The 12,097-nt window shown below is 61.9% G+C and overlaps 1 protein-coding gene across 2 annotated transcripts in view; it reads right to left on the bottom strand.

The window, feature by feature from the left end:
• Nucleotides 1–553: 553 nt before the first annotated feature.
• Nucleotides 554–12,097, bottom strand: part of STX18 (syntaxin 18) — a 97,567-nt gene continuing 86,023 nt past the window's right edge. For both annotated transcript variants that reach the window (XM_054581927.1, XM_054581928.1), the window contains exons 8-11: nt 5,594–5,652; nt 4,400–4,469; nt 1,912–1,992; nt 554–1,258 (exon numbers count right to left, since the gene is read on the bottom strand). In XM_054581927.1, coding sequence (XP_054437902.1) covers nt 1,163–1,258; nt 1,912–1,992; nt 4,400–4,469; nt 5,594–5,652 — 306 coding nt within the window. In that variant the 3' untranslated portion in view covers nt 554–1,162. The remainder of the gene's footprint in view (nt 1,259–1,911; nt 1,993–4,399; nt 4,470–5,593; nt 5,653–12,097) is intronic.

Genomic DNA, 12,097 nt, shown 5'->3' with positions numbered 1-12,097 from the left:
TGTGCGCAGCAGGCGGGAAAGGCCGGTGCAGGGGCTGCCCCCGGCTCCCCGCAAGTCCAGTTACAACATTTCAACTCACAATCTTTGTAAAAAATTGTTTCAACCTGAACCTTGACATTAAAGTATATGTTTACAAACTTGCCAGTTAGATAAACTAAGTGTGTAAGACAATTAAATAGAACAGATATTCAGACATTTTCTTCCATGTTATTTGAATGTGTTGTTTTTGGTGGACATGTCAAAAATTTCCCTGTTTTTAAGTAGATCAAAAATAAACGACATAGTGCGAGACCTGTTGCGAACAAGCGTGGTCACCGTGGCCAACTCCATTTCCGCCTCCCAAGACGTGCTTCTCAGACACAGACCGTGTTTCCTTGCCAGCGGCGTGGGGCGTGGAGCGCGACCGCCAGACCACTGCAGGCGGCGTGCGTGTGCATGTGCTGCGTGGCCGTGAACCCTGGGGAGAGCATGCGCAGGAGCGCCCACGAGAAAGGTCTCCCGCACCTGTCTACCCAGAGCTGAGGCCACGGTGTCAAGGCGAGCCCCATGCGTGTTTTCTGGTAGACAGGTCCTTTATTGGTAGTTCATTCACACGTGACTCCTGACATTTTCCTCTGTGCACAGAAAGAACACAAGGGTCCCCATGGCTGCCCGAGGGGCCGTCTGAACAGCGTGCATTTGCAAGGAGCAGCGCGGGGCTGTCCGCACCGCTCAGTGGGGGCTGAGGTGGCCCGTGGCCCCAGCAGGCTGTGAACGGACAGGGCTCCGGCTGCCCCGTGATTCCCCTGTGGTCAGGCCTTCCTCGAGGGGCGGGGGCCCCATCCTTCTCTGGACAGAAGCTCGTTGGCCCGAAGGCAGGAAGTCAGGCCTCAGGAGGGAGGTCATGTCGCCTCTGCGCCAACCCCCGCAGCTGGCTGGTGGAGAGGGAGACCCCCTGGGCCCTGCCCGGGCAAACCCTGCACAGCAGCCCCCGGTCAGACACAGGAACGGCCCCTGCCGTCTGTCCACTTGGCCTCGTGCCTGCCACGCCAAGTCTGTGTGCGTTGGTTTTTCCAGCTAGCAGCGGGTTTGGGTGTCCCTTGTGTGAATGTGCACCCGCCTGTCTCAGCCCCCCTCCCCCCAATGCCTCTGGTAGAACCTGGTCACGGCCACGCGCTGACGCCTAGCTGTCGTACCAGTCGAGGAAGAGCAGGGAGAAGGAGCACATCACCAGGAAGAAGAGCACCCACACTCGGAAGCCCGCGTTGTTTTTAATGGCCTGCGGAGAGAGCGCAGGGTTTACGCAGGGTTTACGCGGGGCCTGGGCGTGCCCTGGGAGGCCCCACTGGGGAGCCCCCCCCGCCCCCTCCCCCTCCCCCCTCCCCCAGCTGTGACTTTGTGTCCCTGTGCCCTATGCTGCCCCCCAGCAGACGCCTATTTATTAAACAAAACCAAACGTTGGTTTAAAACCCATGAGAAGATAAAGGGGTGGCCTTGCCCTCCCCGACCAGCCCCTACTTGGAGCCCCTGCATGTTCTCCCGGGAACCCCCACGCCCCAGCGATGGCGCTCTCTGTGTCAGAGTGGAAACCACAGGCGCAGACCTTGAGCCCGGCAGATGCCCCGGCCGGTGTCCCTGGCAATGCGATGGCCACACAGTGCCCAGAGCTCTGGCCCTTGGCGGGGGGTCCACCCCTGGATTTAGGGAGCTGGTCAGACCCGGGCCGCAAGCACCCGCGCTCCTTTGCAAGGGGACGAGTCACTGCCCCTTGGTGCCCGCAGAGCCCCAGGCTGGGCAGGGACGGACCGTGACCGTCCAGCACACAGCGGCGGGCTCGGCCCCCTCAGGCCCTCGGGCAGCCCTGCCAGCGAGGTTTGTGCTCCTGCCGGACTTGGGGTCACGCAGGTCAGACGGGGCCCACAGGGTGCTCACCTCTCTGATGTCCTCGTTGCCCTCCTTGATGTTCTCCGTGGCGCCCACGACCAGCTGGTGGATGCTGTCAATCTCGGCTTCCTGCGGAAGGACAGGGTACATGAGCACCGCCCCCTACCCCGCGCACGCTGGTACAAACAGCAGCTGCCCCTCGCTAAGGGCCTGGGTTGACACTCCGGAGCTTGTGAACCCTCACAGCACCCGCATTTTACAAAAGGGGGACTTAAGGCTCAGAGGGATTTAATGAGTGGCCCAGTCACAGCCACCAGGTGGCAGGCCTGGGATCGGCCCCCAGCGCCTGGGCCCTCCCCGCTCCGACCTGCCACCCCTCCTGGGCCACCTGCCAGGTGGACACCCGGGAGCTGCCAATGACAGAGTGGCCGCCCCACCCCAGGGGCGTCCCTTCCAGTCTCCTCTGCTTTTTGTCGAGTCCAGAGCCGTTAGCTCAGACGTGTGTGCTTTCAAACACACTTGTTACCTTCAGACAAGTGCTGTCTCACCAGTGATCTCTGAAAAAGGGTGAAATTTAAAAATCAAAATGGGATGCAGGATGTTTGCAAAACATTTACTCTTGGGAAGCTTCCCAAACACGGGAAGCTTCAGAAGAGGGAGCCCCATCTCGCCACGGCGCCCCTGGCCGCAGAGCACAGCGCTGCACAGGCGGTAACCACGCCAGCCCGGGCAGCAGCAGCCGCGCCCTTCCGGGCAGGGGGGCAGTGTGTGGGGGGGAGGGGAGTGCACAGTGGGGGCCCTGGGGGAAACCCGAGCGACTGGTGCTGCAGAGCAGGGCAGCCTCTAGCCCAGGGGGTCTCGCGGCCGGGGGCCCGCGGGCCAGGGCTCTGCGCTCACCCTCTAGGAGGGGCTCGCAGGGGGCGCTGACCGACCACAGTCCCGGGAGGCCTTGCAACAGCCTGAAAACACCAAGACACAGCAGGCTTCCCTCAGGCCTAGACACGCCCGAGGAGCCAGGGGTGGGAAGCAGGGCAAGGCGCAGAGCTGGGGCAGCTGCCCGTGAACGGGGAGTCAGCATCCAGACCAAGGGCCCACTGTCCCTGGCGCCCGTGCTCCGTGGTGGCTGGGCGGGGTGTTGGGGCAGAAGCCGTGGTGGAGGAAGTGAGATGGCTGGGGCTGTGGCGGCCACCACCCGAGACACACTGGGCGGAGTGCCCTTTGCCAGCAGCCGCCTGCTGCGCCGGAAGAGCAGGACGCGGCCCGGGGCTGCCACAGCCATGCCTGAGGGTAGCGGTCCCCACTGCGCCCACGTACGCGACCCGCAGTGTGCCGGGGACGCGTCGGGCACTTCCTCTCCACCAGCTCCGTGAGGCGGACGACAGCCCCACCTTGCAGGCCGGACGGCTCAGAAGAGCCCCGGGTCCCGCGACCCGACTGCGAGCTCAGGTGGGAAACCAGTCGCGAGCTCCGAGAGGGAGGCATCGCACGTCACTGTTTGGGTGCCAGGTGGCAAATCGGGGACGGTTAGGCTTCCAGGCCCAGGCTTGGCCGCACCTGCTGGAGCGGCCCCCTCCGCATGCTGGGGAGGAGGGCGGCCGCTGTTAGACTTTGGGTGCCTCATTTACGGTCTGACTCTGGCCGCGTGGTTTAGGGGAGGGTCTGTGGGTGAGGCATCTTAAGTCCACTAGCCCGGCGAACGGTGGAGAAAAACGGTGGATTTTGTCTTTCAAAGCCTCCCACAGCCTGGGAACTAAGAACAAAGGGGCGAATGTGTCAGGTCTGTGATGGCCTTGCTGGTTACTCGCGGGAAGAGTTTCAGCACGGCAGGTAGACGTGCCACGGAAACCCACGGGAACGATCACCATTCCTGGGGGACAGCACCCCTGGGGTGGCGTGGGCCCGCACCTCAGGAGGGCCGAGCCTGGGCTCCTGTATCGCTACTGAGTAAAAAGCTGCCACCCACCCTGGTCAGGTGGCTCGGCTGGTTGGAGCATCGTCCCGTATACCAAAAGGCTGAGGGTTCCATTCCCAGTCGGGGTACGTGTGGGAGGCAACCAATCGATGTTTCTCTCTTATACCGATAGTTTCTCTTTTTCCTTCCCCTCTCTCTCTCTCTCTCTCGAGATCAATAAAAACATCCTTAGGTGAGGATGAAAAATAATAATAAGCCGCTGCCCATCAGGCGCGGTGCTGGCCAGACAAGCTCCATGTGCTCTCACAGAACTCGGCAAGGGCCGCTTAGTTTTCTAGATGGGAAACCGTAGCTCAGAGAGGCCGCCCCAGAGGCCGAGGGCACATGGAGCCGAGATCCAGGCGCCTGCCCCTCTGGGTCCCCAGCCCATGGGCCGGGCCAGCCCTGGGTCCGTGCACAGGCCGCCCCGGACGCCCTGCCCGCGGAGCTCGGCACATGAGCACTGGCCACCAGCTCCTGGCCCCGGGCCGCAGCTGCTGACGTCGGACAGCTTCCGGAGCAGCCTGAGTTCTTTGTAGAGTCCTCTTTTAAGCTAAAATTTACAACAGCTGTTGTTTTTCTTACCTGTTGTAAAACTTTTTCTGTAAATATCTCTTGGAGTCTGGAAATTTCAACCATTTTCCCTTCAATTTGCCTTCATAAAAAAACAGATTGCATATTAACTATTAGTACTTGGTCATCTTAAAAGGAGAGGTACACATTTCTAAAGAAACCTAAGCGAAGGTGTGTGAGAGAGGGAGGGGACACGACGTCAGGCCCGGGGGGAGACAGGCAGCTCCCCGCAAACGTCTCCCAGCCTAGTGGGGGGCACCGGACTGTCTGGACAGCCGCCCTCCCGTGTCAGCTGACCCACAGCCCCTGCCTCTGGTCCGTGCGGGGCCAGGAGCACGTGGCCACGCCCCTGTGACGAAACGCAGTGCCTTGGAGGCCTGTGCCTGGACTGTAACCGCCAGGCCACATGGCGGAGTCGGACGGAGGAAACATCAGGAAACGCTGGCACCCCAGCTCTGTTCCTGCTAGTGGGTCAACGGAAGGGGTGTATTTACCACCGAAGCCAACTCTGGGGAACGAGAAAGCGCCTCTGATCCTGTTTGTAGGCATCGTGTCTGAGGTCAGCGCTTCTCCCGTGTTGGGGGTGGCAGGGGTGGGTGGTGGGTGTCTAGAAGGGGTGTTGGGGGTAGTTGCTGTCCTGGCTTGAGCAGTGACAGGCGGCGGGAGGCGAGGCTGCGGGCAGCGGGCTGAGCCCCCAGCCCGGGCGGAGCAGCTGTGGGGCAGGAGAGCGAGGGGAGGGGAGAGGCCGCCTCGGAGGGGCGGGCCGGGGAAGCTGGGTGGAGCTGGGGGCCCTGTGCTCCATTCCCGGGGCGATGCGGGCGCAGCCTGGGGACCTGCTCTTGCCACAGCAAGGTTTTGGGCCCCCCTTCCAGAAGGCTCTCCACCCCGGGGCAATGGGGCACCAGCATGTCTGCAGACACCCCTTGGTCTGTGGTGAGGCTCACTGGGGGCGGGGAGGCTGGCTCCAGCGGAGCAGCTGCCGGTGGCAGCCCGCAGCTATCCCCCCAAGGCCCCCATTTCATCTTAGAGGCAGCAGACCCACCGCTGAGGGAGTCAGTGAATCCTGTGACCCCACAAGGCTCGGGGGCTGCATGTCGCCTGGGAGCCACATGGGGATGCCTGGGCAGCCACGTGAGCTAAGGAAGGCCCTAGCCCTGGGGGAGCCCTAAACGGGGCCGTGAGCCCATGAAGGCACAGCACACGCACCTCACTTCGTCACACAGGCTGTTCATTTCACCGATGAGGCGCTGGTTTTCTTGTTCAAACTGCAAGAAAACGCACACATTAAAAACAACATCATACTGAACTGAAGGCTCAAAAGCGATGCAGCCGACTGCGCGGGCCCAGCACCGCGCCTGCCCAGGGGCCGCCAGCGCCGCCTCCAGAATCGCCCGGGGTCATTCCTGGCTCGCCGGAAGCCCCCAGGCGTTAGCGTGAACACCCCCGCTTCAGCCAGAAAATAAAAATGCACCGAGCAGCTGGGCAGCCGGCCCATGGCTTGACCTCTCCACCCTGCGCACCTGAGTTCAAGCGCGAGATGACTCGGCGGCTGGCAGGGACGCCACAGAGGAGGGGGGCGGGCCCTCTGTCCTGCCCACACGCCGCTGTGGGCTCCTGGGGGCCCCTCCTTGCTTTCTGCCTCTGGACCGTTCTTGGCAAGTGGAGCAGTGAGCGGCTTTGCTTTGCCGAGAGCAAGGATGTGGCAGAGTGGCACAGGGGCGCGTCTGACCTCAGAGCTGCCCTTGGCCAAGCCCCCGCGGCTGGGACGGAGCAGCCCAGGAGTCAGAGAGGCTGCACGCTGGGTGCTCAGCCTGGCGACCAGGCTTCAGAGCTCAGTCTGGGTAAGGACAGCCACCTGCACACACCTCCCAGGCAGCCCGTCAGCGCCGAGTCACTGGGCAGGCAGACAGCGCTCCCGAAGCGCCCCGTGGGGCGGGCCCCCACAACCCTGCCCCGTGTGCCCGCTCACCTCCCTGCACGCGGGCAGCCCGAGGCGCGCTGGTCTCCGCTCCCGCGTCCTGCAGGCCTGGCTTGAACACCACCCTCTCCACGACACCACCCTGGGCCCCCACGCATGAGGCTGTTTCTCATGCCCCCAACCTGGCCCTGGCGTCTCTGGAAACCTCTCAGGAGGGAAAACCTCTCAGGAGGGAACCACTGTCCGCCTCACAGCAGGAGGCGTGCCTCCCGACTCTGGAGACTCACACTTGGTCTCTCGTTCACGTCGGCTAAAGCCGCAGCCACACCCACAGACTTCCCGGGCATTCTCTGGGCCTGGCACGGCGCGGGGGACACAGAAGCAAGTCCTGCGCTCTGGTGGCTTTGCAATCCGTCTCCAGGTCTGGTCACCACTGGCTCAGCAAAGCGCCAGTGGAAGAAGAGCACGGCTCCGAAACTCACGACGACCACCAGCCCCGTGCCACCTCCGCCCCTCTCCCCCCACCCCGCTCGCCTCCCGGCCCCTTTCCTCGAGGGGCCTTCCCTTCCTCCCTGCGTTTTGCCTGCTGCACCGGCTGTATTCACGCCTTCCCGGCGGTCTCAGTTCCACCCTTCATCTCTCTCCTTCCACCTGTCCACCACTCCTTGGCCAACGTGACCGACAGTGCCCGTCACGCCACGCTGCTCCGTGCTGCCCTGCCCTTCGCCCGGCGGCGGCGTCTGAGGTGCCGTGCTGCCCCCAATGCGGCCCCCGGCCGCCTCTTGTGGCGCCCCCTGCGCGCCTCACCTCGCGTGTGCGCGGCTGGCTGTGGGCCTGGCACGGCTCGCCCCCTGGCGGGGCCCTCGGGGGGCACCTTCTGGGCGACTGGACACGTCAGGGCAGAAAGAACCGCTCTCTCATCCTCTCTCTCAGGCTCTCCGGCACGCAACTCACCCTGCCAGGGACCTGCCTTCCCCCTGGGGCCCGCGACCCTCCTTCTCCGGACCCTGAGCGCGGGCACGGGTGGGCTGGCAAGGCTTCGGGACGCGCTGCAGCGCGGGGCAGCTCCCTGTGGGGCCGCCCCACCCCGGGCCGGGCGGCTGCTGTCCAGGCTGCCGGGGCCGCTAATGACACATCCCACAAAGGCCATTTAAGAGAAGAAAAATTGCACTTTTGAGTTTGAAAGGATCAGCTCTGTTAATTGTCAATAGTTACTTAAGAGTCTAGTACCTGAGGAAAAATTAATTATTTCAGCATGCAGGTGCTAATTTACTTTGGCCAACCCTCTCAGGTACTACTCAGGGGTTTGGTTTTTTTGGCAGGAAGCATTTTCTTTGAATTTTTCAAACGACAAAATATGGCCCTGCCCTTTTAAATCCACAGCACTTTCATTCTTTTAAACTATTCCTAAACAAAACTGACCCAGGCTTTGGGGCGACTGATGGCTGGCGTGCTCCCGGGGAACAAAGCCTTTCTGTTTCCTCCGGGCTTGAGGCCCGGGGCCCCGCCCCGCTTCCTTCCGGCCTCTGGGTGACGGTGACCGTGGACTGGGGACCCCACCCCAGGGCCCCTGTTTGCCAGCTCTGGTGTGGGCCGGTTCTGTTATTGTCTCCCTTGACCCCGCCTGGGAAGCAGGAGTCCCTGAGGTCCTGGAAGAGACAAGCGCCCGGGGGAGGGAACCGTGGCAGGGGCCGCAGAGAGGCTTGCCAGGGGCCAGCAGCCTCTGTTCCGGGGCTGCAATGACTCTGCGGCTTTAAAAACAAGTGTTTCCCACGGCCAAGCGCAGGCTCAGGCAGCTCGGAAACCCACCAGCCCCAGGTCTCAGGACGGTGCCCGATGTCTCGGTGGCAACGCTGCATGCCTCCCCCTTCACCTGTGGAGGAAGCGGCTGCAGCCAGAGGCTGGGCCTGGGAGCTCCGGGCCTTCCCGGAGGCCTGTCGGTTTCTTTTTGTGAGCAGATGCTGACCCTTAGCCTTTCCCACCGGACCTTGGGTGACTCTGGGCAGAGGACTTGACCGGTCTGCACCCTTGCCTTCCACGCTGAGGCAGGGTAATGACTGGAGCTGCTGGGGGGACGGCACGGGCCCTCGCTGCGCCTTTACCACTTGCTCCCTCTGGGACTCAGCCCCAGATTCACGGAGTGAGCCCCTGAACACTCCATAGGCCCCTTCCACTTCTCTGGTTCCAGATTCTAGAGGGCAGGGGGGACTCCAGGTAGTCCCCCCTCTCAGGCACAGGACATGCACTCAGCCTCATCTTCCAGGGCCCACAGGCAGCCCACGCAGCAGGTGTTGCTCCCCACAGACAGGGCTTTCCAGGGTGCAAGGCGAGTGAGGGGTCAGGCTCCGTGGTCAGCACCGGGGACAGGGGCGCCTGCAGACACTGGGAGGACAGACTCACCCCAGTCTCCCCAACCTCCACCCAGGCGGGGTGCGAGTCACTGACGAGAGGGTGGGGCCCTACCAGCCCGCCTGTGGTGGCGGGGTCCCTGCGGCGGCCCCCTGCACACTATCTAGGGCTCACAGCACAGCGCAAGGCTTTCCCTTGCTGCGGACGGGTGCCCAGCGCGAGCGGCAGGCATCACGCCTAAGTGTCCAGCACTAGGGAGCGTTCTCTGTGATGGGACCGCCATCAGCCGCAGCACGTGGGGCGGCATCAGCGAACAAGCGCTGCGGAGCCCAGAGCGGCACTGGCCCGCGGCGTGTCCCGCTAGCGTTAGGCAGTAGAGGTCAGCCAGACTTTCACATGGGGCCCCGCAGAAGGGTTTACACCCTTACGTAAAAGATACAAATTCATGCTGTTAAGACAGTTACAGAGATCCTTTTCTAACGTCATCCTCTTTACTATAGTTTTAAAAAGAAAATCACCTTACAAAGACCTTTGAATATAAAGTGAGGCCAGGAGAAGTATTTGCATTGCCAAGAGCCAAGACCAGCTACTGAATGGAAGGCTGGGGACCCACGGGGGCCTCCCTGTGCCAGCACATTCACACCTGCAGCTCTGCAACCCTAGGCTTGAGCCCGCCAGGGCCCCTGGGAGCCTGGGACCTTGGCCCTTGCTCTTTCCCATGCGGCGCCCACTTCTACCAACTCCTGTGTTCTGAACGCGTGAGCTGAACTTGGCCCCAGAGCACAAACCCTGCTGGCTGGTCCCCTGGTGCTTGCTGGGCCAACTGAGGGGACAGGGTCCAGGGACACCTTTCATGCAGATTTAAGAACAGAAGTCACATTCATGTCCTTAAAAATTATCCCAAGAAGTACATCAGTAAATGCAGCTGGTTTCATCTGAGGCGAGTGAGGTGGCCGTGGACTCAGGAGGGAGGTGTTTCCTTAACGTGACATCAGAGTTGGGTTGTACTCGGCCTGGCCACAAAGCACCTGCTCGTATCGATTCAAAGGCATTACTGTTCCTGCACCACGAGCTAGAAGTGGGGATTTATTGTGGCAATAATGCAGCACTCTGCAGCCCCTTCAGAGCGCGGGGCAAGTGCTCTGATGGGTCAACTACGGAATTCAATTGCCATCACAGGCTTCGGCGTTACTTTACCCCAAGGGAAACTTCCAAAACAGTCATTATGAATTATGACCGCAATCTGCTGCAACACTTTCCAACTCAGAACCAATACTGTAGTGGTTCCTTCTCTTCATTTTTGGAGTTAAGCCTTTTGAAATAAGACTAGGGTGGCCAGTCTCTAAGACGGGGTACTCAGCCATTTTCCCCAATTAAGACGGAAGTTACTGGGACACCGCATAGCCTGTCAGAGAAGCACCGACCTGCCCGCCCCCACCCAGCCCACCTGCAGTGACGGCACAGGCGGGGCGTCTGGCGGGCTCTGATCGTGCTGGTCCTCGCCCGGCAGGGCCCAGGCGCCGGCCTTCCCAGGGGTGGGCGGAGGCGTGTCCACACGTTGGCTCAGTCGGGGCAGGACAATGAGAGGCTGTGCCAGTGGGCACCACCGTGGAGAGAAGAGCCTGAGGAGACAGGCCTTTGCCACAGGCGTCAGCGGAGCCCCATCCGCACGGCTACAGTGACCGTGGCAGAGCGCGGCTGCCACCGTGGCATTCCCGTGGGAGCGGGGGGGTGGGGCGCCCTGCGCTCGGCTGGGTGCTCACACATGCACTGCTGCGTCCTGGCAAGTCCGCGAGGCTGTGGATTCCTCCCTAATTCGAGTTCAGTGAGGCTTGTTTTCTGGTCCCAAATCAGTGACATGAAGAAGACTCACCATCAACTCTGTCTTCCAAAGCCCGAGTTCCTTCGTCATCCCGCATGGGACCGAGCACCAGGGTCCCAGACGCCTTCTCCAGGTGGCCCACCCTCCATGCGCCCACCCAGAGGCTTCAAAGACACGCACCCGCGAAGGCTAACGAACCTCTGCTGCTGGCCACTGCCTGCAGGAGGCGGGCCGGGCCGCGGGCACCCGCCCGCCCGGCTGCCGCCGCCCTGGGTGCCACCTTCACGGAGCGCAGTGCTGTGCGCTCCAAAGTCCCGAACAGCAGGTCAGTTCTGCTTAAACACCAACGTGTGCTTTCCTAATGAGGAGGCTGTGCTATAAACATTTTCATCTCCAGCAAAGATGTGGCCACGTTCCATTATTTGGGGGAACATGACCCATTGTTTTCATTAATAAAATCATTTTGTATAAACTGAAGAAACACTGAGATGTTAAGGAACTTCAGCCACCCTCTGTGCGTAAGAAAGGAGCGGGGTCTAACGGTTCTTCCTTTCCTCTGTGGCTTCTCTGCCGTAACCGGCAGAGGGGGGTCCCCGGGGTCATGTCCTCGGTCCCTCTCTCCCCTCCCCTGTACACGCCGTTTCAACAGTGAGCAGTAAGGTGCCTCCCACCGCCCGGCAGACACTTATCCCCCTGAGCTGACAGAGGCCAACGCGAGCCCTGCTTATTACTTCAAAGGAGGCACCTCAGGCCCTGAGGGAGCCCCCCCAGAGCAAGTCCCAGGGAAGTCACGGTGGGGTGGCCAGGGAGGGCCTCTCTGACAAGAGGGCACATGAGTCCCAAACGGCGTGAGGACGACACTGAAGAGCAAGAGCTCAGCCGCACGAGCACCTTCGTTGAAGAGGCCGGCGCTGGGAGAAGACTGGACCCCGTCTTCAGCCGCGAGCTTGGCTACGACGCGCTACCCGCCCTCCTGATCAGCGGCCTGGGGTGGAAATCCCCCGCTGAGTCATCGGAACTGCTGCGCCCGGCCCACGGGGGACCGTGGGCAGCAAGCTCACTGCTCTCTGCCAGGGTTAGGAGGAGAGGCCATGCCCCGCCGCCTCTTACTGTCAACGTTAAGAATGCCGTGGAGAAAGTGAGACTGCAAAGTTCCGTCCCTTGTGAACTGCTGCACAAATTAAAGTGTCATCCTCTGTCCGGCGCAGCCCCTGGGGAGCTGCTGAGTGGGAGCCACTTTCGCGGCCCACAGGCGCAGGGCAGAGTTTCCGGAGGCCGGCCCCGGCCCCAGCCCCAGGTGCTGGGCCCCCTCGGCTGCGTCATGCCCACGCCCACGCCCCCGAGGAGCAGTTCGCGGGCCGCCTGTGAGCGGGTGGGCGCCCCGTGCCACCCGTCGGTCTCCTGTGGAGACTCGCCCTGAGCTGGCAGACAACGACGCCTGGCAGCTAGAGGACAGCAGCTGAGAGGAGGCGGGGGACGCAGCAAAGGCGCACCTTCCAGTCACCACATAGGCTTTCTTCCCGTTTCTGAACACCAGCGACTCGAATACTGACAGGCGCCAGAGTGGCAATTACAAAAGACCATCGAGTCCTGAAGACATTTTACTGCTGCTGAAAAGACA

The sequence above is a fragment of the Pteronotus mesoamericanus genome, unplaced genomic scaffold (genome assembly GCF_021234165.1).
Source record: "Pteronotus mesoamericanus isolate MK-2021 breed Mesoamerican mustached bat unplaced genomic scaffold, CSHL_Meso_final contig_68, whole genome shotgun sequence".
NCBI classification, from domain to species: Eukaryota; Metazoa; Chordata; class Mammalia; order Chiroptera; family Mormoopidae; genus Pteronotus; species Pteronotus mesoamericanus.
This window is presented reverse-complemented; position numbering and strand designations above follow the sequence as displayed.